General features: G+C 49.6%; 1 protein-coding gene across 2 annotated transcripts in view; it reads right to left on the bottom strand.

Moving 5' to 3' along the window:
- The window catches only part of AXIN1 (axin 1), a 75,078-nt gene extending 51,669 nt beyond the window's left edge, over positions 1-23,409 (bottom strand). For both annotated transcript variants that reach the window (XM_040591881.1, XM_040591882.1), the window contains exons 1-2: positions 23,364-23,409; positions 20,419-21,390 (exon numbers count right to left, since the gene is read on the bottom strand). In XM_040591881.1, coding sequence (XP_040447815.1) covers positions 20,419-21,296 — 878 coding nt within the window. In that variant the 5' untranslated portion in view covers positions 21,297-21,390; positions 23,364-23,409. The remainder of the gene's footprint in view (positions 1-20,418; positions 21,391-23,363) is intronic.
- Between the last annotated feature and the right edge of the window lie 3,638 nt (positions 23,410-27,047).

Here is a 27,047-nt window from a genome sequence, read left to right as displayed (position 1 = left end):
GCGTGTGGGTCACAGGAGAGCTGGGGACCCCCTCAAGTTGTCCAAAGGAAGATATGCTCAGGCTCAGACCAATCTGAAACAAAAAACTAACAACCCATTGCATCAGAGGCTAATGCTAACCACGTTTCAAATTCGATCATGGATTCTAGTTCTCCAAATAACAAAACAATAGACACGAAAGAGGAAAAGTGGAAACTGCTGCTTGGGGAAGCTTGCCATGGCATGCTGGCTGGAAGTGCGCTGGGACTAAATCCTGCTGCAGCCAGGCTGGGGCTCAGCACGCCAAGGCAGCCTGCAGGAAAGGCAAGGCTGGCTTCCCCCTGTCCGAGCTGCCTGCTGGTCTGTCTGCCTCCCGCCCCGTTTCATCTCCAGCTCTCCTCGCAGCACCCCGTCGATGCACAGTATTTATGCTGCTCACTCACCCCAGGGTGGGAGGGATGAGAATAGATGAGCAGAAGAGACAGGGGACAGCGTGGAGATGGGCTTGGGAAGGACTGACTTCAAAAGTCACACAGCAGGCTCCAGCTCTTAATGTCCTTGCAACGGGCACCCCTGCAGTGACTTTAGGATCCAGAGTTGCCTTGGTCTTGTTTTACGCCTAGCCATTTTTAAGACTTCATTCTGCTAAACAAGCAGGTAGGTGAGCAGAGATGCTGCTGCTTTAAAGCCAGCGTGAGGAACAGCCTGCCTACTGTTCATGGCTTGAGTTACAGATTTACCACAGGACACCAGTACAAATGATAAGGCAGCAGCGCCCTGGCTTAACCTTTGTCAAAGAATTCTTAATCTTCTCCAAGATTAGACTTTTGTTCTTCTTAACTGCCAGCCCAACGCGCCACCTAGACTGCAGGGGGCCAGGCCCACAAACACAAATTAATTACATCAGCTGTAATTCACACCTCTGGATCCTTTTGAAGTGACTGGTTAAGTGCTTTTGCATAAGACAGTTGGGGGAAAAAAAACCCAACTCCTAGCATATCACAGTGAAATACTGATTTCTGTAGGGGAAGGAGCACTATACAGACTAAACCCTAACATCCCAACTGGTGAAAACAAGCAGACGCGGTTTGTTTCAGTGCTGGTCTGTGTCTATTAACTGGCAGAGTCCAACCTGACACCTCTAAGACCTGCAACAGCAGCAATAAAACGGCCATAAGGTGAGCTCAGCTCATCATTTCATCAGTCTGCATCCCAGAATTCAGTCCCTTTTTCCAAGGGCTCAGAGACAGAAGAGCTTCCCAGGCGCTGCAGATGACATCCCTGCTCACCATCCAACCATGCCAAAAGGAAACAGAAGCTGCCTGAAAGCTGGAAAATCCCTGTCCTAAGGCAAATCATAACGATTCCCCTACACACAGCTGAGTGAGTAGGGGCCTCCAAACACCACTGCTGTGCAACCAATAAATGAGAAGTGTTTTGGCTATGGCAATCTTTGCAATATGACCTTGAGACCAGCAATGCACTGCTGCCAGCGAGTCCCTGGAGAGCGAGCTGGGCATCGCCACCTTGGCTAGCAGCGCCAGACCTGTGGGTAGGCCAGGGCCAGGTAACTGCATGGTTGTTCCTGCTGCTCAGCGCCCTGCAGGGAAACCATGAAAGATTTAGTCAATCCCATGTTGGTGCTGCACAGCTTTCAAGGGAGAAGGCAAAACTCATTTTCACTGCAAAGAAATTGCAGAGCGGCTCAGTTTGCTCCAAGAAAGGCAATTCCTCATTACACAGGGTGATGGCTGCAGCAAGGAGACCCAGCCATGCCTGAGCAGTCAGCACTGACAAAGCCATGCAGATCCCAACCCTAACCCACACTGTGACAGCATCCGAAGGGGAATCTCCATGCTTCAGTCCTCTCCCTGCTTCCTTCCTGCTCCTTCAACCTGGGGACTACAGACACAAAAAAACACCAGCAACTTAATGATAGACGGGCAAAATCTTTAAAAGTATCAGATGATCACTACCCGGAGGCTGATGGGGAAGATAGCGGCCATAAGCTCATCCTGCTGGAATGGCACTTCAGAAATGCCAGTGGCTTTCTGCTTCCCAGTGACTGGGGTGGCAGTGGCAGGATGGCATGGGGGAGATAAGTTTTAGCCATTTTTGCAAGTTTAGTATTCCTACAGTGACCACATGCTGCACAAGAACAACTTGCAAGCCAATTAGAAAATTAAAAAAAACCTCCAACATTAAGGACTAATTGCTTAAGATAAAACCACCACTTATCTCCCAAATGATTTTCCCTGACCCTTTGGTGCATGGCAGTTCTCTGAATAAAAACGCGGAGCTATTTACCCAGGGTGGGATTTTCATGAGGGCCTGTAGGTGTGTCAAGGAGAGGTCAGTAAGAAGAGAGGATTGGGTTTTTTTTTAATTTAATTATTTTGGGTTTTTTAAGGCCAACTGCTACAGTTTGGAAAAGCTAGCAAGCAAGCTTTCAGGCCCTCAGATTACTCTCCTGCTCTGCAAGAGAAGCACAAAACTGAAAGTCAAACACAGGCTGAGAACAAATGTTCCAAGTTAAATACGTTAATCTATTAGATAATTGGAGTGAAAATGCTGCTCAGTGCCCCCGAAGAGGCCAGTAGAGGTTAGCAGGGGTAGACGTGGCAAAGCTGCAGAAAGGACAGTCGTCCTCCATGAACCGCTGAGGTTATGCGGTGGCGAAGCATTAAGACGTGTCAGAAAAAAAAATCCTTTCTTGAATTTGGGATTTTTAGGATAAAGCAGAGAAATGCAGCTCTCGGGCCCATCTTTAGAGACACCTCCTTGGCTTCCACCATGAAGCAGAACCACTCCTCAGCACTTACTCCCCGGAAATGCAGTTTGCATCCTGGAGCAACATCCAGGTGGGTCTTGGTGGTCTATCTCCTCCAGACCTTCCAAAACCAAGCTGCTTTTGATGGAGGGGTTTGTTTGGGATGGCGAAGTCCTCCATGTGTGCAGGGATCCTGCAGCACCAAGCTGAGGCAAGGACGGTGACCACCTCTCCCCACAGACCCTGCCCATGGACCACTGCAGCCAGAACACCACCATGATGCCGACACATCGCAAGGCCAAGCTCTTTCTTTGCACAGCCTGGAAAGAATCCCAGCAATTTCAACGACGGCAGTCTCCCTGCCTGTCATCTCCTGCAGATTTTCAGCACAACTCCTCAACACTGCCAAATGCCAGCTCGATACCCCACACGAGCGAGTTATTTCAAACATTTTCAGCCCGTGTTGTTGTGTGCCGAGGTAGAGCTGGGTGTGAAGAAAGCATTCGTTGAGTTAACTCTGTTTTACTCGGCAAGTGGAACAAATTTCATCACCCCCTACAAGTCCATTCTGTTTTCTATTTATACCACAGCCATTTGGTGCAGGACTCAGGAGCAGCAGGAACAGGTGATGTAATGCACTGTACAAACAGCATTCTGTTCATACAGTGGGAAAATAAAGCGCATTCTCTTGGTTTCTTTGATCATGCTTAAAACAATCAGATTAGAAGTCACAGATAACCCAATACATACTGGAGATGAAAGGACTCTGGAGAAATAAATCACCCAAAGTTAGATATTAAGCAAGATTTCTCTCTCAACAATCAACTTATCTGCGGAGAGAGGAGGAATGACCATGTGGTTTCAAAATCCTGCCAGGCATTTTATTTATTTTTATAATACCATAAAGCTACTCCACCCACTTTTTCAGAATGAACGTTGCATTACACAACACATCAAAGGGACTTTATGGCCTAAATTAAGCAATAAAATAGTTGAGATTGTGCGTTATGCTGAAAATTGGCCTGCTCCTGGTGCTATGGGAGGTGAACACCGGCATGTTCAGAACACCTGAAGAAAGCTCGGGGCAGCATGGCCTGAGGTATCAAAGTGTGTGGCACTTGCATTTAATAGACCAAAGTGACGTTTGAGGCCTTCGGTGCTCGTTGTAACCCTCTCTTGCCCAGGGGACAGTAACAACCCAAGGCATGGCATGGGATACCGGTGCTGGCATGAAGAACAGGCACGTTAATAGGATAATGGTCCTTCATGCCCGTGACCTTTAAGGTTGGTTTACAGGCAAAGCTCTGCTGGAAGCTGTGGGCTTCACGGATGTGGTTTCCCACCTTTGACAGCAAGCCATGCCTTTGGAAAAGGAGACAGTAAAATCGAGGAGAAAGAAGCTGGTAGGTCTGCAGCACAGCTGCACATCCTGCCATCTGAGCAGCTCCTGCCTCTCCCACCTTGATCAAAATTACACAAAAAAATGGAATAATTACAGCTCCTCTTGAAATGTTTTCTGGCTTGTCTGCATTTTTAATTGAAAAATAGCCAGATGATGGGATACCTTAAAGAGTTGGGTGTCGGTGCTAAGTGTATATTTTCTAGCTCTGCCTCGTGTCCTCACACAGAAAGGTGAGAAATGAGAGGCTATCAAGAGAGGAGAAAGTTGACAGATCCATCCTGCCAGAGCAGAGCAGGGACTAGGCAGAGTTTCCACTACAGTAGCTTAGGAGGCACACAAAAAGTCAACTTGCAATGACACATGAGCTAGCGTGTCACACCCCCCCCCCGACATGTGTGTGTCCTCCTCTTCCCACTCCAAAACAGGGTTTAAAAACCAACCAAACAAAAAATTAATTAATTTGGGCCCTATCATGATTTTCTGCAGCCTGACTCATTGCGTTTGATCTCCCAAGGCTGGCGAGAGGTGTTTGAGCCTGCCCTTGGAGCCCCCGGCGCTCCAGCCAAGCACCAACAATGACTAGACAGACTTCAGCGCCACTCCTTCCATCTATCAATAGAGTCACTGTTGGGTGAGCTGACTCACTGCTTTCCCTGAGAACTGTTCAGCACCGGTTCTCCATCAAAAGAGCAAAAATAAAACTAAATAATTTGATGTTTGTGGAGAGTTAGTTTAGCAAAACCAGTGTTTTTACAGTGTTTTTATTTTAAGGTTTTGTTTTTAGGAGGTTTCTCCAAAGGAAGCTGCTGCTTTCGGGTGGCAGCATTGGCCAGGAGCTCCTGGAGGACACTCTCAAGCAGCTCTTGCTTCTAAGTCATGCTCTAAAGGCACAATGAGGAGGGTATTTAAACCTACAGACTGCATGTAAGGAAAAAACATGTACACAAAAGTCCTGGAAATCCCCAGGTATGGGAGCAGAGCCATTCATAAACCAGCCTGCCTCAGCACTGCATTTCCCAGGGCTGCAGTGTGCAGTGACAGGGCTTTTCGTTTTCCCTTTACGCCTCTTTACCCCCTTACACCGAAGGTAAAACCCCAAACTGTGTGCATCAATCTATGCTACACCTTCCTCCACCGCTCCCCACAGCTGCACTCGAGCTCAGCACAGCCAAGCCCGCTGGAGATGAAGCAGGGGTGAACACAAAGTAGGGGTGAACATATCCAGCTTGACACTCCTATTGCTCCTGTAAAAAAACGACAACCACCCACAACTACAACGAAGAATCTCCCAGTAATGTTCAATTAAGTAATAACGTTTAATGTGCCACCAAGGACAGATGCAGCTCGGAAAGACCATGACAATGAAAGCTTCACCATAAGTGAGCATGACACGGACCAGGAGAGACACAAGTTTACAGGTAGACCTTGGGCATGCAACATATCCCCCAACCAAGTCATCCCAGCATCCCAGACATGCCCTGGTCCTACAGGAATGCCAGCATGGTTGGGTCAAGGGCAACAGAGCAGCAGCAGCAAATGGGACACAAGGACCACCAGACTGGGATATGACATGCTTTTAGTCTGCAGCAGATCCAGGTTCAGTACGGCCCAACTCTGCCTCTGCTCTACATCCAGGTACCATCACACACCAATGAGAACTGGGATTCTCCGTATCTATCTGCTTCCTTCAGGCTGCTAAGGTTTAATTAACTGACTTCTCTATGGTGCTCATGAACGTCAGCCTCCACATCTTCTGATTAACTGCATTTAAGCAATTAATTCCAATTCAGCATATTCCTCCCGAAACTTCATGCAATATGTCAGAATAAAGAGATGCCGCTACCTTGCTAAGAAGATGGTAGCTGTCTGAAGAGTGTTTTAGGAAAGCAGAAGCCAGAGTTCTGCACAACAGTACAAAAGCACAATATTTAAGGTTTCTGAGTCCTTTGGAGACTTTACAGGACTTTACAGAAGACCAGTCCCAGTACAAACAATTCACCTGATGCAATTACAAGTCATGGTGGAGTCCCCAAACCTACCTCAATCAGACAGTCTTGATTTCCTGTTTGCGGCATTGACAGATGAAAAGCTCTACATTACAGGTAATTATACTTCACAGAGGACAACAATTAAGAAATAGCCAATTACATTTTACAAGCTCAGGATAATCAAAAGCTTCCTCAAATATCTAGAGTTGCAACAAGCACTTAGAAATGGCAACTCCCAACAAATTGCAGGTAATTTAGGGCAATTTACACAGATGACATATTTCCCTATCTGTGCTTAAAACCTTCAAACTGGGTTCTGAAAAATACTGCAGGAGTTCCTGGAATGTATCACTGCTGATTTCTAAAAATAGTGCATTGCCCATTCCCACCTTCGCTGGCTTCAGAGGCGAGATGCAAGACCTCTGGTCACCACGCTGCTAAGAGAAATTCACCACCAGGTGAACAGATTTGAGATCAGATACTTAGAAAATGGGAGGATCATAACATGCGTACCAAATCTAAAACCAACAAAAAAAATCCATTCCTTCTATTGCTGTTATTTGAAAAATATGCTCAATTTTAATACTGTACAATTTGGGTTAAGCCCAATAGTTTTTAAAGGAAGTCACCCACTTTATTTGCAGCCCAGTGCCACAGCTCCCATGCAGTCAATGCATGAGAACCAGGATCAAACAGCAAATTAAAAATCATTAAATGACTGAGAGGAAAGGAAACATACCTTTCTCATTTTTTGAAGCTTAACCTTTTAGACAGGAGACTTAAAAGCACTCCTAGAGGAGCAGAGGAGGAGAGATGGTCAAGGACATGACCTAGTGTAGATGGCTGTTGTAGTATAGAAATTTCATTCCTCACTTTTCATGCATATTTTTGGGGGGTGGGGGTAGGGGGGAAATGCTTTTCCTTGCTCATGGGGCTTGGGTTGCTGTAACTGCACTTCTACCTCAGAGCAGGGCTCTCATATTGCAATTCACAATTCTTTGCAGTGATGGCTCCTGGTCTCCTGGACACCCGTCCAGCTGTTAGTGCCATTACTTCAACTATATGAGCACAAGAATTTCTGCAGGGCTCTTTGTTGCACGAAAGCTGATGGAAGTCCTTCAGACATGCATGTGACAGAGGAGGATTTGCCTGGCACTTGATTAAGGACTAAAATCACAGAGGCATTGGTTGGGAGGGACCTCTGGAAGAGCAGAGTAGTCCAACCTCCAGCTTGGAGCAGGACTACTGTCAACACCAGGTAAGGTGGCCGTGGCTGACATACTTACTGAGAGCAGGAGTATTTTAAGGAATTGGTGAGAGAGGTAAAAACATGATTAGCTATGGTGAGATACTGAAACAACTTTTTCTGATCTTGCATGACAGGGACCATGTGAAGAGCAAGGAGGAAGGATTAATGCAAGGAAAGCCAACAATGTGCTTCAAAGAGCCTGGGACAAGCTTTAACACACTTCTCTCCCAGAAGTGATGCCGTTTTGTCTATATGGGAAGCCAGAAGTAGGAAGAATAGTAAAATGCCAATAAGGCACTCCTCCAGGACTTGGAGGGCACTCTGACCTCCAACAGCTTCTGACAGCTCGCATCGTCAGCAAGTCCCCAGCCAACACAGGGCCACACCATCTACCCTCTCCTCTAGTCCACCTCCTCAAACCCAGACTGCTGCAGGTCACAGACTGCAGGTGATACTTCCCTGCTGCCCTCCTCTCCTTCCCTGCTATGGCACTGCCACTCTGATGCTCCCCATCTCCACGCTCACCCCAGCACGTGAGAAGGATCACTCATCCCTGAGGTCCCCACCACTGAAATCATACTCTCTGTTTCCAAATTCACAGTCAAAATGTGGTAACACAGAGGGAACGGATGCACTGAGCACTAAGATAGTAAAGGCAAAATCCAGCAGCCTAGCACAAATACGTGTCAGCTAGGGAGGGGGACTTGGTGCAGAAGGGTCCCCTGTATGAAAGGGAGAGCTGATGAAAACCTTTCTAAGGCCCAAAGGGGTTGCCTGTTTAATACAGTTTAGATCTGCAACACTAAAAGGTGACCCTGCACAGGGGGGAAAATATTATTCTCAACTCTCTCTCCACCACAACTGCATTGGTGACAATATGGTTAGAAAGAGACCTCTCAACTGTACTCCAGGACTTTTTACTTGTCCTCTGTGCCAAAGGCAGAGTAACCCAATGTTGTAAATCCTGTTCACTCTCAGCTATCACTCAGGGCTGAATATAATTCTGTTTGACAAACCTGCCTGTTCGACTAAGTTGCTAACTACATGAGTTAGATAATTTCAGGTGCCTGCTCTTACAATCCCAATTTTGCCTACTTGACATATCAAGGTGTGTACATTCAATTTAAAAAGAAAAACTACTTTTAAAATTCAAATTTTAAAGGAAGCGCATTTTTCTTCCCTGCTAATTGCCTTCTATGGCTTGGCAACACCTCTGTGGACAATAGGTGCTCCTGCCACTACTGTCCCATCTGGAACATGAGGTTTGGCTCCACTCCCACCCTCTTTCTTCAGCTCAGGCTTCCAGGATGATTTCCAAGGCTGGGAAGTGAGAGGATTATGCTATTCCGTACCACCCGAGGCAACACACTACACCCAAGTCCACAGCCCAAGATGGGCCACCTGGGAGGGTTTCTCACATTGCTGGTGCCAAGCCACAGGTGGCAATTAATGAAGAAAAAGGGTTGCTTGTAGCTTGACTGCTGGCAATGTGGTTGATGGTTCCAGACAGAAGAACCTACGTACATGAGGTGAGAGAGCAATCCATGCAGAGCTGACTCAGGGCGTCACCATCAGGGACCAAAACCCAGATGACCTTGCTGAGTCCAAGCAACTGCCATCTCTCAAGTGTATCCTACCATAGGGGAGGCAAATCCAGTGTGCTGTACGACGCATGTACCCTCCTGAGCATGTGGAAGAGCTGTGGGTTGGGAGGACTGCAAGGCCAGCATCTTCACTATAAAATTAGTGGGATATCAGCTCACTTGCTACAGCTCCAACAAGCCTCCTCTCCCAGGCTGAGAGTGCCTAAATCAATGATACTTGCAAGGGATAGTCGGCTTTCAAGGAGGGAGCGCAGCTCCAGCACTGCATCAAAAAAGGAAAACAGATCAACATGGGACCAGCTGACTTTTCTGCCAAGGCTGCTGCAGGATAAGAAAAGCCTCCTTGAGCTCTTGACTAAAGCTGGAGCTGCAGGCAGCAGGGCTCAGCAGGAGAGGGGCCAGAACAAGCACTGGAGTTTTATGCTTTCCTCAAATCTGCTCATCTCTTCCAGCCAAGCAGCACGACGGAGCAGTGGAGCTCAGCTGGAGAACTGTCCCAGGGACTGAGGGCACCCTGCTAATGTCTGGATCAGAGATGCTAACCGAGATGTTGGTCTCGGAGATCCTTCCCCTCCTCTCCCTGCTCTGCTGCAGTGGAGCAAAGTGAAAGGCAGCACAGGCTGCTGCAGGTGTCCGTGCCCTGCCGTGCCTCTCGCTGGAAGAAAAACGCACCCTGAACCTGATGAAACTGCAAGGCCTTGGTTGCTCGGTGGTGACACCCACTGCAGTGCCGGCTGCCCTCCCGGCCACGCGGGCACGAGCCCTGCCCTGCACGGATGCTTCTCTGGGCCGGTGAGTTGGGAAGAGTGCTATGTTAGCATAAAAACAACAACAACCCTGAATAATTTTCAGCCACTTCAGCTTACCGCATTTCCAACTTCTTGGCAATGACAGAAGGAGAAGCATGTGAAAAATGCACCTCTCTCAGCGCAGGCTACCTTCTCCTGAATACCGCAGGGCTGAAAATAAAAATACTGAGTTTTGCCCAGTTGGGCAGAAAGCATGAGCACCTGGAATGACACACCACGAGGAAAAGCACTGTGCCTTCCAACACCCCTGAAGTCAGCCTGCTGCATCTGAGAGGGACCATCCAAAGGAACTTCCCTCCCTTCTTCCCCAGACCACTACAATCCATACAACAGATACTGCTGTAGGGATGTAATCAGGGGAGAGCAGATATAGCCCACAGCTTGGCCGTCGTGGCTGTGGGCATACAACGCTGCTCTCCAACCACTTCTCCACCGGTCCCCATCAGCATGTTTGTGTCATCCAGCTGCTACAGCCTTTGCCACCTAAAACCTACAGAGAACAAATCTGCGTGAAACTGTTATTAAAACGATGTGAGCCTCGGCACTCTGCCTATCCTAGTGCCAGCCACCACTACTACTGATTGCACCTCACCAGTGAAAACTCTGGAGACGGAAAGGCCAGCAGAGACAAAGGTGTGCTGGGATTACCTTTGAAGGGATTTAGATCTGGAGCACTCAACACCGACAAACTGCTGAGACAGGCATTTACTCAGGTGTATAAACACCACGGACGGCAAACGCCAGCCTTGCAAGAATTCTCCTCCAAAGCTTAAGAATAAATTCAACATGTTTTTAAATAATTATGGATGAATCATTTGAAAAAAACTTTCTACGTTTTATCTTCAGTTGCTGACACCGATTGTGCAGCTGGTTTGTTTTTAGTATAATTCCATATTCCCACCTACTTGCACTCTTAGTGGGTAGCAGAGTACCTCAAGGTAGCAGAAAACCTAAAGCACAGGCTGACATTTCCTTTTGGCCTTTGAAAGTGATAGAACAGTTAACACAAAACTTAATTCATTTGAGGTGGGAGGGGGAAAGAGAGGCCGCAAGTTAATTTCCCTTAGAAGCCCGATGGTCCCCACCCAGAAACCTGCACACAAAAGAATACTGCCTTTTAAACTGGTAGGTTAGGTCTGAGACCAGAGGAAAGGTTTGTCAACCGTGACAAGCTACAGCTTGTTTAACAGTCGACTGGAGGGTTGAAAAGTCTAATAAAACCAAAGGGCCTTCCATAACAAAGCTGCTGCCACTTAAGGAGAACTTTCACACCCATTCTAGTAGGGTTTTTTCAAACATGCAAAGGTATTTGGAGCCTCTAAAGCGAGCAAAGACACATCAAAACCCAGCAGCTAGAAACCGGAGCTAGAAAAAACTGAAGCAAGCAATAAGGAACACACTGGGAACAGTGAGTAACTAACTGCGGGAAGAGATAACAAAAATGCTGCATGACCTCCCATCACTTGGATGCCTTTCTAAAATAGACACTTCAGCCTGACCACAAGTTATTGTGCAAGAATCACTGGGTAAAGCTGCGTGACCTGTTATCTCCAGGACTAAAGGAAAGTTTTTCCCATGCCCATCTGGAAAGCTTCCTGTCTTCAAGAGGAGGAAGGTTTATGGATCATTTTTAGCAGGCTCCACCTGCTGCATCTGGGGAAGACCCAAAACCAGCACTCGGGGACAGTGGGATGCTCTGCCTTCTCAAATGCCTCCAGTTGGGCTAATTTCCCCAGCCGGCAGCATGGAAATCACCCCCAGGTCACAAGCTTCACTGCATGTATCTGGAGGGGAAAACCACAGCGCTGTTTTACAACGTGACAAATCCTACGCTGCAGTGACACATCCGCACATACTTTGCTGCCCTTTTCCATCTTCTTTCAAGCTCATCTATTTTTGCCAGCATTGGCCCATCTTGAAGAAAAGAGGGTCAAGCGACCCTTTCCAAAGCAGCTTCTCCCAAGAGAGGAAACCAAAGTTTCTCTGAACATGCCGATGTTCGAAGATGCATTAAATATAAATACTTCCACAACAAAGGTGGTGGCTTCTGCCATTTTTTTCCTGCCAGAGCCATGCACCAAGCAACAAAGGACTTGGGGTGATGGTCTTCGTCCAGCGCTAGCAGGTCAGCAGAAGACACATGCTGCACACACCTGAGGCTGCCAGCGTACCCAACAGCTTTCTTCTGCAGCTTTGCTCAAGAAGGAACATTTTTCATTTCCTAAGAAATAAACGTTATGACAGTCACATGGACTGAATTAAAAGTACAAAGACAAGGCTTCTTAGCCAAAGACCCCAACTTTTTATTAAAAAAAATAAAAAATACATGCCCTGTGGAAATCCAATCTAGGGAGGGCCATAAGGAGAGCAAGAAGGTTCCAAGGTCACGTTTTAAAATCTTTTGAAGGAGGAATGAAGCCAACGTCCGAAGGAGGCATTCTGTGCTACAATCTGTACAGCTTCCCTTTCTTCAGCACACTGCAAACGTTACAGTGCAAGAACTTGCTGTCTTTGCTCGGGCACTCTTATTTATATACAATAAAGCCCTTGTGCAGGAGATCAAGGCTGTATTTCATTGATTTGACACGATGGTTAACCCGTGAACTTTGCCCCTGCTAATAGAATAATTTCTATTTGTTGATTCCTCTTTTGGGATCCTCGAGGGTAACAGTCGCTTCATCCCAGCTCTCATTTACATGTCTGGTGCCAAATGGTTTTACAGCTCTTGCTTCTGTGGGGCAGAGCCAGGACAAAGTTAATTAAGCCCAGTAGGTTACAGTGGGATACAGAGTCCCCACACCTCTCTCCCTGAATCCTACCTGCAATTCCCAGGAGCTCTCCTGTGACTCAGCTCTGATTTGTACTTAGCTTGTGAAAGCTTGGAGAGGTCCTCAGCTACCAAACAATCAATCCCACATGAATACATGTGCTGGCTGGTGGTCCCAAAGTAACCGCCTGGACCAGGCTGGCAGCAGTGGTAGAACAAGAAAGCCCCTTCTTCCCGAAAAATCTCGCCCAGTCCAAAACACTGATTGCCAGCCAAGAAAAAAGTCCAAAATTTCTGATTAAAAAGGATGAATCTGTTGAACACAACAGGCATGGTATTCCAGCAGAACTAACCCACCCTAAACATGGACTGCTACAAAAATGGCAATCCCACTTCCCCACTCCTACTGCTTTCCTTCTTCCAGCACCAGCATTTCTCTGAACACACACACACTGGAGATAAACAATAAATTAAACCTCCAGAAAAAAGGAAGATGAAAATGGAGAGAGGGAGAGGACTGAGACTCTCTGTCTACAACACGGCAGGGAATATATGGAGGTTGGAGGGATGAAGGAAGAATAAACCCCAGTAGCTTCTGGTCATTAGCTCTGGAGGTAGGTCCAGGGACTAACATGAGGTCCTGGTGCTAACCAGTAGGTCTCACTGGTTTCAAGCATTTTCAAGCAGGTTTTTTCCTCCATAGTTTTCCCTCCCACTGCTATTTTTCATCAGGACAGATGAACATTATTCATCTATTAGCTATGTAGATAAGCTAAACACCTTTAAAAAGCTGGTACTTTAGGGACAGGTTGTATCTGGGGGGTCACAGGACCAAAAAATTCCAGGTCTTACCACAAAAGTGTACTCTGGACTCTTCAAAGGTAATATCCAATTTCCAGTTGGGTTTTATAGAACTTGGATAATGTGACTTAAAACTGCAACAGTTCTACTTAAATTCATCACTGCCTTACAACAGTGAAATTTCGAGACCAAGGCTGCAAGTAACGATGGTTTTGCTTTTGCATGCAAGCATGACCTACAATTTAACTTCCGAGTGGGACTTTAGGCAAAGCTCTGGCACACGGCAGAGGGGAGCGAGAAGATGCGTGTCTCCAGAAGAGTCAGACCTTTCCTCAAGTGCCCAGAGCCCAGTATTCAGGGCTACACCAGTGAAAGGGCAGCTTTGCCCCCAACGAGCAGAGGTGGGGACTGCAGACCCCAAAGCAGTTGACATCTTAGCCTTGTGCATACTGCAGTGGCAGGAAAAAAATGAGCCCAAACAAATCACCCCAAAAGCAGCTGACCACTGCGGGATGGTGTGCTTCCAAGAGCCGCACCTTCTTTGCAGAGTCTGAAGCTGCACTTCCAACTGAAGCAGGCAGTAATTAGCTAATTACTGGCACTAGGATGCATGGTGTTCAACCCATTTTATATCTGGTATGCTCAAAAGCATAGCTCTCTTCCAGTGTCGTTCCACTTCCAAATCACCTCCGCTAACCGAGCAGCAGAGCTATGACTTCCCATTGCCATGGAAGAGGTTGATAACAAAGCCCTAAGGACAACCAGCCTGACCCATGCCGGGCTGGCACACCGGCTGCTCCATGCTGCCTGGCGAGGCTGGGCAGAGCAAGCCCCTGCTCTCAACCAAGTGTCAGAGCTTTTCAGAAAGATGCTCAGAATTATATTCGCCAGCAATTTGACTTTTTAATCATTTCAATTACTGTGACTAAAACCCTTCAATTGGAACAAAACCAGGGAAAAATAACCCTTCTCCTTCTGAAACAGCCTGCCTAGCTTAACAGACCATACCAAATTGTGAAGGTTTTTGCTTTTGTGGTCTTCACATATTTCATTTAATGCAGATAATTAACCTCAGTTTCTAATTTCAAATCCTGCACATAAGGAAGCAAAGTGATTGAATACATTCACTGACAGACGGAAAATTAAAATATTACTACAGCTTCTGCATGCAGCTCAAAAGACAGGGCCTTGCAAAAGATCCTCCTTCTTTTATTTGACTGATTAACAGTAATTTGCTTAATGGATTTAAGGATGAGCCTAATAATCCAATGATATTTCCAAGAACTTATTTAGGATATCAGCACCTCCTTTCTGAGGTTTTGGTGTTTTATTTTTAAACACAGCGATTTTCCACACTACACATAAAGCCACTTCTGAAACCAGATTTCTCCACTGATCCTAATAAAATCAGGTCCACGATCTGTTTTAAATGGATGGTGATTGCATGACTGGCCTTGCACCATGCAGCCACAGTGCTGCAACTTGTTGGAGCACCTTCTGAAGCCCCAAACCGAGTGATGACCCATGATGGCAGCGTGCTCTAGCACGAGAGGACTACTCGCACACCTTGGGAATGTGGGGAAGTCAACAGCTCTACCCTAACACCAGGCCAGCATGTGCTCCCCCAGCACCCCCCACACCCTTCTCAGTCCCTTTTCTACCAGGAAAGCCTGGCATAACAGGATTTCACAGTCTGTCTCAATAGTTAATAAATCCAGCATCTAACAGACTATTAAAGGAAAACATCCAAGAGGCAGTCATTTTTAAAACGTCCAATAGTAACTTAATTATTCAAGGGATTAGCCCATTATAGCGACAACAAAGAAACTCTTAAAACATAAAGCCAAGTTGAACGGCAGATCAAAACCAAGGTGTACGCAGCCCGTGGCCTGCCTCCTGGGTATGCTTCAGCGTCCTGGGATCAGTTCAGCTCCTGTTCAGCCTTTTAGCACCCAATTCTTTCTGAAACTAGGCAGAACCCAAACCAGCCCGACTTCCAACCTGGTTCTCAAAATACAGCATTTCATGATTTATGTCATCATTATCAGTGCACATCAAAACAGGACCATTGCCAACACGGGACCAGCCGGGCCATGGCACTAACCCAGCCGTGAAGCCCTCCAGGGACTGGGATCCCCTCTGCTCTGGTGACCTGTTCCTGGGCTGCATCGTGTCCCCCTGCCATGTCCAACCTCAACCTCCTCGGCACCAAACAGAGGGTAATATAACTCCCCTTTTGTGCTTTTACCAGAAGTGATTCTGTAACCCAAATAAAACTCAATCACAACAAACTAAGGTAGCTGTTTGCTGGAGGAGGGAAGAAAACGCTATTAATCTATCAAAAGAGAGTGCTAAAAGCTTAACTACCTGTCTTTAAAAAGAAGCCAAAGCACTGATCCATAACCAAACAACAAATACACCACTTCTTCATCTTGATTTGTGTAGAGGCAAAGCTATGGGTACAAAAGGTATTCTTCTTCAAATAAAATCCATTCTAGAACTTGGCAACCACAAGTGTAAATAGTTTACACTGTTAATGTAAGCATTTCCATGCAGAAGTTTCATCAGCTTAACAATGTATTTAAAAAAGCTGGCGTAACTTCTGTGCAGAAACACCATCAGTCTTTGTCTTGTGTATCTTAGAGCGCTCCAGTCACTAAATTACCACTTCACGCTATTAGCATCAGACCCCACCTCCCCGTTAGGCCAACTTCTCTCAAGAACAATGCAGAACCAAAACTATTCTTCTGTAACTTATTTTCTTTAAAATTGGAAAGAGCCACTGCTCTACACAGACTCCAAACAGAGCTGCATTGATTACAAGTGATGTTATGGGCCCAGCAATTTTAATTCAAGCTAAGCATCTAAAACTTTTCTTTCTGCCTTTACATATGGGTATAACATTCAGTAGCTGCTTTCTTCGAGCAAACAAGCTCTCATGAAGCTGCCATAGCCCAAATCCAAGATGCACATGCTGTCCCCCCCAGTTAAAAGAAGCATTAGTAAGGCAGCACCATATGCCTTATACTTTATGAACACAGACTGCTCCCGCATCAGCATTTGTGATTTTGCATCCCCAGTTTTCCACTCGTTTGGTACAATTAACACCAATTCCTTCACCACACAGTCTTGAGTCAGAAGTGTGCAATTTAATTACAAATGAAGCAGCAAACCTCAAAATCAGGTCTGCCAGCTAAATTTCACCTTCCTCCTGATGCAGGCCCATCTTCTGACCGCTGGACCATTTACCTAAGCAATGGTGAGATCCTGCATCTTCCCCGAACCAGCCTACAGCGTTCCTCTCCACGCCACAGTTCATCACTGCATCATCTCAGACCAGACATTGTCACATCCCTCTAAAGCTCCTTCAGCTTTGCTCCCCTTGCTTTCTCTGCATACCCTGTTATCAAGAAGTGCTGGCTGTATGTTTTGGGGAGAGCTGCCCTTGCGTGCGTCCACAGAGACTGCCAGTATGTGGGCACAACCATAAAGACTCTCCTGGTGATTTCTGCTGGCCCCAGTGCAGACCCACATCACCCATCCTTTTCATTTGAACCACCAACACTTGTGAAACACCACGAGCTTAGTCAGCTCAGCACTGTGGAAATTAAAGCTTGGATCATGTAGCCAGCTTCCTTTAAAAAAACAAACCCATGTGTATATCAAAGCCTCCACCCGTGAGAAATTCCTCTACCCATGCCTGCAGCTCCACTGCAACACTACTCAATCTCCAACAACTTGAGACTTCACCCACCACAATGTGTCCTCTCATCACCATCCTCCAGGTTTCCTTTTCAACACATTGTGCACTTCACGACGCTGGTCAAAACCTAAAACAACTGGCAGAACTAACCCAAAGCTCCCAGCTTGCTTGGCTTTCAGAAGAGACAAAGGCAGAGCTGCTCACAGGTAACACCATATATTCTTCTCACTTCCCACCATAGGAAGAAAGCAAAGGCAACGGCTGCAAGTACTGCTCTCCAGTGCCTTGCGAGTGGGAGGGGAGCCCCTTCCGACGCAGAGCTAGAGACAGCAGAAGAAACCCACCCTGACAAAAGATTTCATCACCAATCATCAAATTCCCAACTTTTTAAGATGTGTGCATTTTCCCGGAGTGCTCAAAAACCAAGTTGCAGGACAGTTCTCAGGCACAGGTTTAATTTCTGCTTTTCGGATCTGAGGAACGCCATCCCAGTGTGTCAGAAGAAGGTTAATGAACGATTTAGCCGCCCTCACAACCATGTTAGTGTCACTTTCGGAAGCTGCGAGTTAATGCCCGAGATCTTCAGGGGTTACCCTCTTTGAAGTTCACTGATCCATAACCAATGTCCAATTAATTTGCAGGAGCCTAACTATAATGACTATTGGCCTTTTCCTACGCATACAAAAACACAGTGGGCAACAGCAATGGTTTTTTGGCTTCAGGATATTCTCAAATACGTATGCACATTTGCACACCTTCAAAATATCCAATGCTAATAATGGGTTGTCTTCTGCTGTTTCAGGAATTTTTTACGTTTGCTCTCCCAAAAGCAGAGCTACCACAAGATTTATGAACTTTCTGCTGAAAAAAATTTGGAGCTGATTCAAGATGCTCATTTGCTAACAGAGAAATACTTCTACTGCATTTGCTCAGATTCCTCTTTATTTAGGGTTTCCATGGAAGCCAAGGAATAGAAGTTCAATCTTGGGAAGATTAAACAGGCCCTCAGATATAATGCAAAACAGCTTATTTCAACATTCCCTCAAGAACAGAAATGAGAAATTCTTCCACACATATGCAAAAAAAAAAAAAAAAAAAAAAAAAGGTCTGTGGAAATTTTCAAAATAAATTGGGACCCAGCCTTTCAAATGCTGCATGCAGCTATCGCTTCTTGCGGCAAGCAGCTCCACCAGCTTCCTGCACAGCTACTCAGGTAAAAAAGGACACAGACAAAAAAGTCTGCAGGATAAAGATGCTACAGCTAAAAAACTGGCTTATTCAAGACAGCTATTGCTATATGACATCCGGGAAGTAAGTTAATTCAACCACAAGGTCTTGCACAAAGAGGAACAATCACCTCATAAATTAGTATCTCAGCAGATTTTTTTAGAATAAAAAATGCAGAGATTACGCAGTTCAGCAGCATCTTCCATGGCAATGCTCTGGGCGCTACTAGAGCTGACATACCAACATTAAAAAAATAAAATAAATCACTTATCTTCAGTTACTCCAGGCTGAGAAATGACTCCTGCTCTGGTGAGAACAGTAAACGTTTCCGTGCCTCCCTACCCCACAGGTCAACAGAGCGTCAGCAGCCACAATGACAGGCTGTTGGACACTACAAATTAATAGCAATGCATTTTTTCTGACCTCCATCCCCCAGGTAAAGGTTTATTTCATGTTGTTCCAATCTGGTATGAAAATGCCCAAGACAGAGGAAACTATACTCCAAAGTGCTTCTATTTCACAGCACATTTCTTAAGCCATTTTAAAATCTGGCACAGATCTATTCAGATTCTGGGTAAATGCATTTTTTTCTGAAGCTGGAGGTGAGAAGCGCAGTGTTGCACAAAGGTTTTTGCTACCTGCTCTAGCATGGAAATAAACACAGCTGAACCTCAAATAAGATATTCTCAATCTTAAAGCCATTATCCCTTAAATAAAAAGATACTTAAATCATACTTTTCTAATCCTTTGCTTATGGTGAGTACCCAACAGCTCAGTGAAAATGCACTTCAAGAAACATTCAAGGTTTTTATTAACTCCATGGGAAAGTCCCAAGACACTGGGATATTTTTTTTCTGACTCCTGATTAAAACAGTGGGAGTCTGCGTGAATTCCCCTTCCCCCCCCCCCTCCCCGCAAGAGTTTCACATGCAACATCCCCTCCTCAAAATCTGTAAGAAAACAAGAATCAAACCGAAAACATTTCGCCAGCTGAAAGGCGCCGAGACCTTGCACGGGGCGGGATGCGTTTCCAGCTGCCAGCCTAAAGGGACGGCCGAGGGAGATTAAACACAGAAATGCTTTTCATAAGGCAGGCGGCTTTGAAGAGGACAGTTCAGCTACTTCATTTCGTAATCTTCACAAAGCGTCAGATTTTAGCCTAAGCAGGTCTTAAAACAAGGAGATTTTATTTAAAAAAAAAAAAAAAAAGAGAAAGAAAAAAAAAAGGTAGGAATGTGTTCTGGCCGGGTTCTGTTGATTCAGCAAGGGTTAGACACACACACGCTTATTGATCCCAGAGAGCTCCCTGCTAAGTTAATTGTCTGGAATTTTAACTGAGCTCTCAGCAAGTTTCAAAATCCATGTTGGCTGGAAGTGGGTGGGGGACCCAGAAAAAAAACAGGCTCCAAAACTGTGCAACTCCTTCGGTTAAAAAAACCAGCAATTACTTTGATGAGGGGAAAAGCTGCAGCTGGGAACGGTTTTAACTGGATTCGGTGATTCTGGTTCTGAAACTGCTAGAATTCAGTGCTGGGAAGCTCACGTGCAAAGCAATACCATTATTGGGGAGCATTGTGAGCCCCATTTCACTCACACAAACATTACCAAGGTGACAGTATCTCCTGCAAGCTTTCTGCAGCTTCTAGTTGTGGCTCATCACAACAGTTTCCCAGTGCATTTATACAGAGAAGTTTTACCACCAGCTGTACTTGCCCGCGCTACAGTAACTGAAGGCTGCCCTTCTGCTGATGTGGGCTACTGCCAACCCAAACTGCAGCTTGCTCAACTGCTCGCCACGGCTCTGCACTGCCCACCAAGGCCTGCCTGCCTCCAGACCACGTCCAGCAGCAGTTTCCCCAGGTGAGGAGCGTGCTGCAGGGATGATTCATGCCAATCAGACAGGAATGGCCAAAGACACCCTTACAATAAGCTGCGACTACTTTCAAATAAAGTTCTGCATTCCACCAAAGCACCCGCGCAATGCCATCCTGTACCAATGTGGATGCTCCTTGCCCCCCAAGGTCCTCCAAGGCCTCCCATCGCTCCCGTGCCCATCCCATCCCTGATCCCTTCCCCGGAGGCACCCCGCGGAAGGGATGCTGCCCTGGTGCTCACCTACCTGAACTCCCTGCCCTCGCTGTAGCGGCGAGCTGAGGCGGCGCGCTGGGTGGCCGTCTCCAGAAGCAGCTTCTGCGTGAGCCTGCTGGAAGGTGCCGAGTCCCTACTGGCCTCAGGCTCGGCCTCTTGGTCACACTTCCACTCCTCGTCCTCATTCAGAGTTGGCAGATACCCAGGTAGCCCTTTACCTGTCCCAGACCCTGAGCTTGGATCACTATAAATTTTTGGACTTTCCCCACCTGTCCTCGTGTATTCCAAATAAATATCCGACTTAAGGAACAAAGGGTAGGTATTGTCTTCTATCATGCACTGAATCTCCGTTTGGGCCTGGTCAAACATGTCAGGGTCAATCTGCAGTTTCATGACGCAGTCTTTGATGAAGCTTTTTGTGGCCGGTTTGATCTGCCGGGACACAATGCCGTTGTTGTCGAGGATGTATTTTTTGTAAATGGCTTTTGCCAGCTTGAGTCTTTTTTCCTCGTTAGACGCACATGGCTCCAGCTTTCTGAAGCCGCTGCAGGCAAACCAGAAGTCCAGCAGATCCGCGCAGTCCTCCTGTTTCAGGAAAGTCCTGAAGAGGTTGATACCATCTTGATCATCCAGCAAAGAGTGCAGCGACTCAGCCCACTTCAGGTAGGGTGGAGTTGGCGAAGCACTCCCCTCAGGCTCATACCCCAAATCCAAATCAGAGCGCCTTGGTGTTGCCGTGGACATCTCATTTCTAACCACATCGCTTTTACCGGAGTAGAAACCGTGGCTAACTGGCCTTGGATCTGTGGACACAAGTTCCCCCTCCTCACCAGGAACCGGTGGCCTCGGAGCATCTTCAGTGAAGCTTCCTCCAAGGTCCAAGGGGAAGCCTTTCCCCTGGATATTCATCTTTCTGGTCCTTGCTTGTGCAGGAACAGTGGGGGATGAGTTCAAATCTCAAATCACCAATATTTGTAGCTCCAAGGTGAACAAGTTTGCTGGGCTGAAACAGACAAGAAAAAAATAAGCAAGTATCACTGTAAATAAACACTCTAAGATTACACTAACTTTGTTCTGTGTCATTACTGTATTAACACCTCTTTTTCAGCAGAACCAAAGGCAAAGTGGTTGGTGGCTTCACAGCATGCAAAACCAGGCTCAAATCCTTTAAAAATGACAGTTACAGAATATCCCAAAACTTTACATCCAGCATTCGGCATCATGGATACGGCTGGTGCTACCCTATAACAGCCGCCAATTTCCCAATGCCAGTGGTTTTACAGGACCCTGGAATCTGGCAGTCCCCACATCCAACAGATCTACGCTCAGGTACCACACGGTGCCACAGGACACATGCCACCTCTGCACTGCCACTAATTCCTCTGCACAGCCTACCTGGACAGCACACATACCAGATCATACTAAGGCAGCATGTTTTTATCGGGCTATGGGTCTAGGAAATTCTCATCCTCAAATAGGAATTTAAGGCTTGTGAAAAATATTTTCAAAGAATATCCAGTTAGTCCTGAAAGCAAGACTGCACCTTAATCAAACACAGGTGGCTTTCGTACACTGAAGTGACATACCAGCGCCACATTCCTCGCAAATCTCTGCATTTTAGAAATAGGCTGCGTCGCCTCATCTAGCTCTAGGGGAATACAGATGCATCGTTGACCCCAATATTTTGGGCATCTAGACTGCATTCTTGCTTCAGATGGGCATGTTAGCACAGGAGCTCAGTTCTGGCACTGTTTTTTGTAGACAGGCCATTGAGAAAAGGTTCATTTATGCTAACAACATTGCATGCTACAGGCCTGGGAAAATTTCAGGTCATCAAAAGAAGATGAGAAAATCACCTCGAGAAGGAAATCTGATCAAGTACAAGGTTTTTTAATGAAGAGCAACGAGGCAATATGGAGGCTGGGAGGTGTGGGGAAGGCAGAAAAGGGCAATCCTTGTGTTGCCTACTTCTGCTGCTCGACAAGATAACTGCATCACGTAAAGACAGTAGCAGAAGTCTCGCTTTCTAGAAGAGCATCAGTCTCAAAGCCCCGAGTACTGCAGAGCACCAGCCGCCTGACAAATTACTCCTTGCACTGGATTAACTCAATTGCATGTGAAAACACACCAGGAAAGACATGTTTTAGCTCAGCCTGCCTTCTCAAAGCTCACCCCACCCCACCGAACACGTCTTTGAGGTGCTTTGCCATTTCTCTGAGCACGGCCAAGCCCCATGTGCTCGAACCGTGCTGTGCTGCGGGGCCAGCGCCGCCCTCACACCTGCCTGAGCCCGCCACGGCAGAACCGGGACATTTTCGCACCATGCTGCATTTTGAGGTCGTTGGTGCCCCAGCTATGGATGCGAGCGCTGGCTGGGCACCCACCCCCCTGGGAAAGGTGCCCGGATACCCCTGCCTGGGTGCTGGTGACCACCCGGGCAGCCCCCTCGGGCCCCCGGGGCAGCCATGCCGGTCATTGTTGCGGCGAGGCGGCGCTCGCTGCTCGCCCCGGCCGGGGGCAGCCCCGCGGGGTGCCCGCCGAGAGCGGGCGAGCGCCGGCCGCAGGCGGCGAGGAGCAGCGAGGCGCCCGGCCGCCTCTCCCCGCCGCGGGAGACCCCGGGCTCCCGCCGCCCCAAGTTGCCGCGGGGAGGCGGCGGGCCGGGGCCGGCTCCGCGGGCAGCCCCGGCGCTGACAGGACGCCGCGCGGGGCCCCCCGCCGCCCCCGGGCAACTTCGGGGGAGGCGACCCGGGCGGGCCCCTCGCCGCCGCCCCCGCCGCCTCCCCCGGCCCCGCTCGCCCCTCCGCCCCGCGGCCCGGTCCGCGGCCGCCCGCCGCCCGCCCCCCCCGCGCCCAGGGCGGCCTAGCGCCGGCTCGGCGGCGCCCGGCGCGGCCCCGCGCCTCCCGCCCGGCGGCGGCCTCCGGCGCGGCCTCGGCGCAGGGCCTGGGCTCGGGGCCGCCTCCCCGCTCACTCACTCACCCGCACGGAGCAGCAGCGGCGGCGGCGCGGGGCCCGGCCCATGCGGCTCAGCACCGGCGGCCCGGGGCGGCGGGCGGCGGCGGGGCGGCGGCGGCACAAAGCGGGCGGCCCGGGACGCCCATGGCCGCGGCCGCTGGCTTGTGGCGGCGACAGGGAGAGAGCAGCAGCCAGCCCCGCACCGCTCCGCTCCGCCTGCGCCGCTGCCTCCCAGCGCCGGGGAGAGCGGCTCAGCCGCGCCCCCCGCGCCCCCGGCCGGTACTGCGGGCCCGGCAGCGGCCGCGGGGGCGGAGCGGGCCCGGCGCGGCCCGGCTCGGGGGAGGCGGCGCAGGGGCACACGGCGGGGCCCGGGCGGGCCGGGGCAGCGTGGAGGCCTCGGCCCGAGAGGGGCCCGGCGCCCCGGGCCAGCCGCGGGCACACGGCCGAGGGGGCCGGGCCCGGCGCTGCGGGGCCGTCTGCCGGGCTTGCCACCGCGCTCAAGGGCCGAGCGCGCGGCTCGGGGCTCCGTCTGGCGCCGGCCGAGGGGAGCCTGCTGGGCACCGGAGGGAGGGCCCGGGCGGGGGTCCCGCACCCCCAAGGCCGCGCTGGGAAATGGCACGGAGCTGCCGTGCCCGGCACGGAGCGGCGCGCCCGCTGCCCGGGGGGGACCGCGCCCCGGCCGGCCCTGCCGGCGGCTCCTGCCCCGCAGGCGGCCGCAGCTGGCTCGGCAGCCGCAGCGTGTGTCCCGCCGCTGAGCCGGGCAGCTCGGCGGCCCGGAGGGACCGGGGCATCCGCCGGGAGGCGGCACGGCCTGGCCGGAGGGGGGCGGCCACGTGGGGTCCTGCGGCGGGGGCCGCGGTACCGGGGGAGGCGGCAGCGCTGCCCGCCGGACCCGGGCCGCCGCGATCGGTGCAGGGCAGCAGCGTGAAGGCGAAGCTGCCTCCTCCCTGGAAAGCGATGCACGATGCTCGGGACCCCCGGGGCTGAGCCAGGCGGACCCCGCGGTGCCATCCCAAAAACTGAACATGCAAACAAGCTGCAAGACAGTCCTCTCAAAATCAGAAACGACTGTGATCCCACAAGGGTGGTTTCTGTGTTTCGATGCAATTACTCTACCGCACGTGCCTGTTTCCATGCGTTTAAAGAACACTCTTGGAAATGTCCAACACGTTCTTTTCCCAGCTTTCTGAGATGCACAGTGCTCCATCCCGGGCAGCTGCGCTCCCCTTCCAGCCCTGGTGCAGAGCCCGGCAGGATGGTGCTGCTCCTCACACTTTCATGTGAACGATCCTTGGAGCTGGTTTACATGTAGCAGTGCAATACTGATCTTGGGCATAATAATAGAAAAGCTGATGTGGGATTCAGCTGGTAAAGAATTAAAGGATGGGAATATAATTAATGCAATCAGCCTAGTTTCTGGAAAATAGCTCTTGTCAAACTCTGATGTCATCCTTTGAAGAGATTACAAGTTTGGCTGATAAAGGTTATGGCATAGAAATAATAGACCTGGACTCCGTTCAGGCATGTGACTTAATCCATATAGTATTCTGATTAAAAATTAGCACAATACAACATCAAGCGAGACACCTTAAAGGGACTGGGAGCTGGCAAACCGACAGCCATCAATGGGGAATCCCTGCAGAATGGTAGCACTCTCAGTGGGTGTCCGGGGCTTGGATGGGAAGCCCAACGCTATTCAGCATTTCCATCAATGGTCTAGAAATAGATTAAAAAGCCCTGCTGAGAAAACTGCCGAGGCCAGGGAAATGAGAGGGGCAGGAGACACGGACGAGGTCAAGACAGCTGTAGAAAACTTCATAAGCTGAGTCCCAGGCAAATAAAACGTGGTTGAATGTGAGCAGCTGTGAAAGGATCTCTCCGCTGAGCACCGGGCTTGTCTGTTGGAAACCCGCACTCCGGCAAGGGTGGGCTCGGGGGTGGGGGTGGGGAGTTTAGGAAGCAGGAGGGGCAGCGCGGGAGCAGCAGGCTCCCCACAGGGGATGTCCTGGCTGGGCTGGGGCTGGGTGCTACAGCAGCAGGGATCTGCTTTTCAGAAAGGATGCTTAGAAATTAGAGAGAAGGTGGAGAAGAGTTAGAACAGACCCCTGCTTTGCAGGGGGATGCCTGAGAACCGCAGCCTCCTCAGCTAGTTCAAAGGAGCCCCAGAGATGCCTCGATTATAGCGCTTAAGTGACTTCATGGGTGAGAGACGATCAGGTATTAGAGAGCTTTTCATCTCCCAGAGAAAGGCCCAGCAAGATTTTATAGACCGAACTGGGTTTGCATGAGAAACTGGAGCCAGATTTCTCCATGGCAAGGGGAGTGGGGGGTGAGGGCGATGAGTGTGGGTGCATGGGGATGCAGGTGGCCGAAGTGCTGGGGCTTGGCATGCCCCCCCCCATGCTGCCGTCCTTCCCTGTACCCTTCTTTGCTCACTGCTCCTCAGAGCTGGGCTGGACCTGGGCTGCAGCGAGAGCACTGCCGGGGGCTTCCCCTGCACCAGCCAGCCCCTGGCCATGTTACCGCAGTGCAGGGGATGCAGCCCGGGGCGAGGAGCCAGCAACCATCCCTCCCGTGGCTCCCACCACAGCAGGGAGGCATGGTGGACTCCAGCCCAGCCCGCAGGTCCCTTCCAGAAGCACGGGATCGCTGTGTGTGTGACTCCGTCCTCGTGGCCCGAGAAAGTGGAGCCAGCACTGCCCTGCTCCAGCAAAGGCAGCCAGGCAGCTGCCCCTTTGTAGGCTGGAAGAGGCGAATTCCCCACAGCCTGATGCCAATCCTTGCGTCTAGCAGGGCTGAGTGGGGCTGGGGGAGCCATCTCCTCCTGGAGCCCCCTCCCTGCCTTTTGCACCTTGGTTCACCCACGCTGAGGAGCCCAGTCCCTGTGCTTTGCCAGGAGCCAACATCAGCTACTTGCAGATTTACCTGGGGACATCAAATGGGTGAAAAACCAAACCAAGCATCCCTGGCTACACGGAGGAGTGATCAGCCTGCAAGGTCTTTCAAGAAAGGGCGGAGGCCAATGAGCCAAACCAGGTCATTTCTCCCTTCTTCATCAGCTGACAGTGGCTCTGCCTTACACCTCCCCGAAACTGCCGCAGCCGAGACACCAGCAGTGTTTTGGTGCACACCAGGTGTCAGCCTGCAGCCAAGGCTGGTCCCCATACAAGCTGGGGGTGCTGTACACTTCCCGGTTCCCACTGTGCTCATTCATTTCTGCCTGCAAGAGCCAGCAAATGCTAGTGATACAGAAACTGCTCTTAGCCTTTAGTCTAAAGGATCTGGGGCTGTGTCCAAGCAGCCCAATGCTGTGCACCCGATCCTTGCGTGGTGCGATTTGCAGAGCCTTCCTGCAAGCCCTTTCCTCCCATCTCTCAGAGCTGCAAAGGGACGTTGTCTGGCAGTACCATCAAACCCCTGCCAGGCTGGCCTGGGAGCTGTGAGCCTTCCAGCATCACTTCTGCAGAGGCTGAGTGTGCTCCGTTCACCTTCAGCACTGACAATATTAATCTCAAATTAATTCTCCTTTTTGTATGACTCACCAGCTTCCCCAAAGCAAGGCGGGCCTGACCTGGTGCTGGTGTTTGATGGCTGGTGAGCTGTTGGCACCCAGCGTACCCTTCCAACGGCAGAGATGTGCGTGGGTGAGAGCCGGCGTCCCTCCAGCGCGGGCAGTTTGGGGATGAAGCGCACTAGATGGTGCTGTTC

The sequence above is a fragment of the Falco naumanni genome, chromosome 4 (genome assembly GCF_017639655.2).
Source record: "Falco naumanni isolate bFalNau1 chromosome 4, bFalNau1.pat, whole genome shotgun sequence".
NCBI classification, from domain to species: Eukaryota; Metazoa; Chordata; class Aves; order Falconiformes; family Falconidae; genus Falco; species Falco naumanni.
Note: the sequence above shows the minus strand (reverse complement) of the source record. Positions and strands in the feature narration are given on the sequence as shown.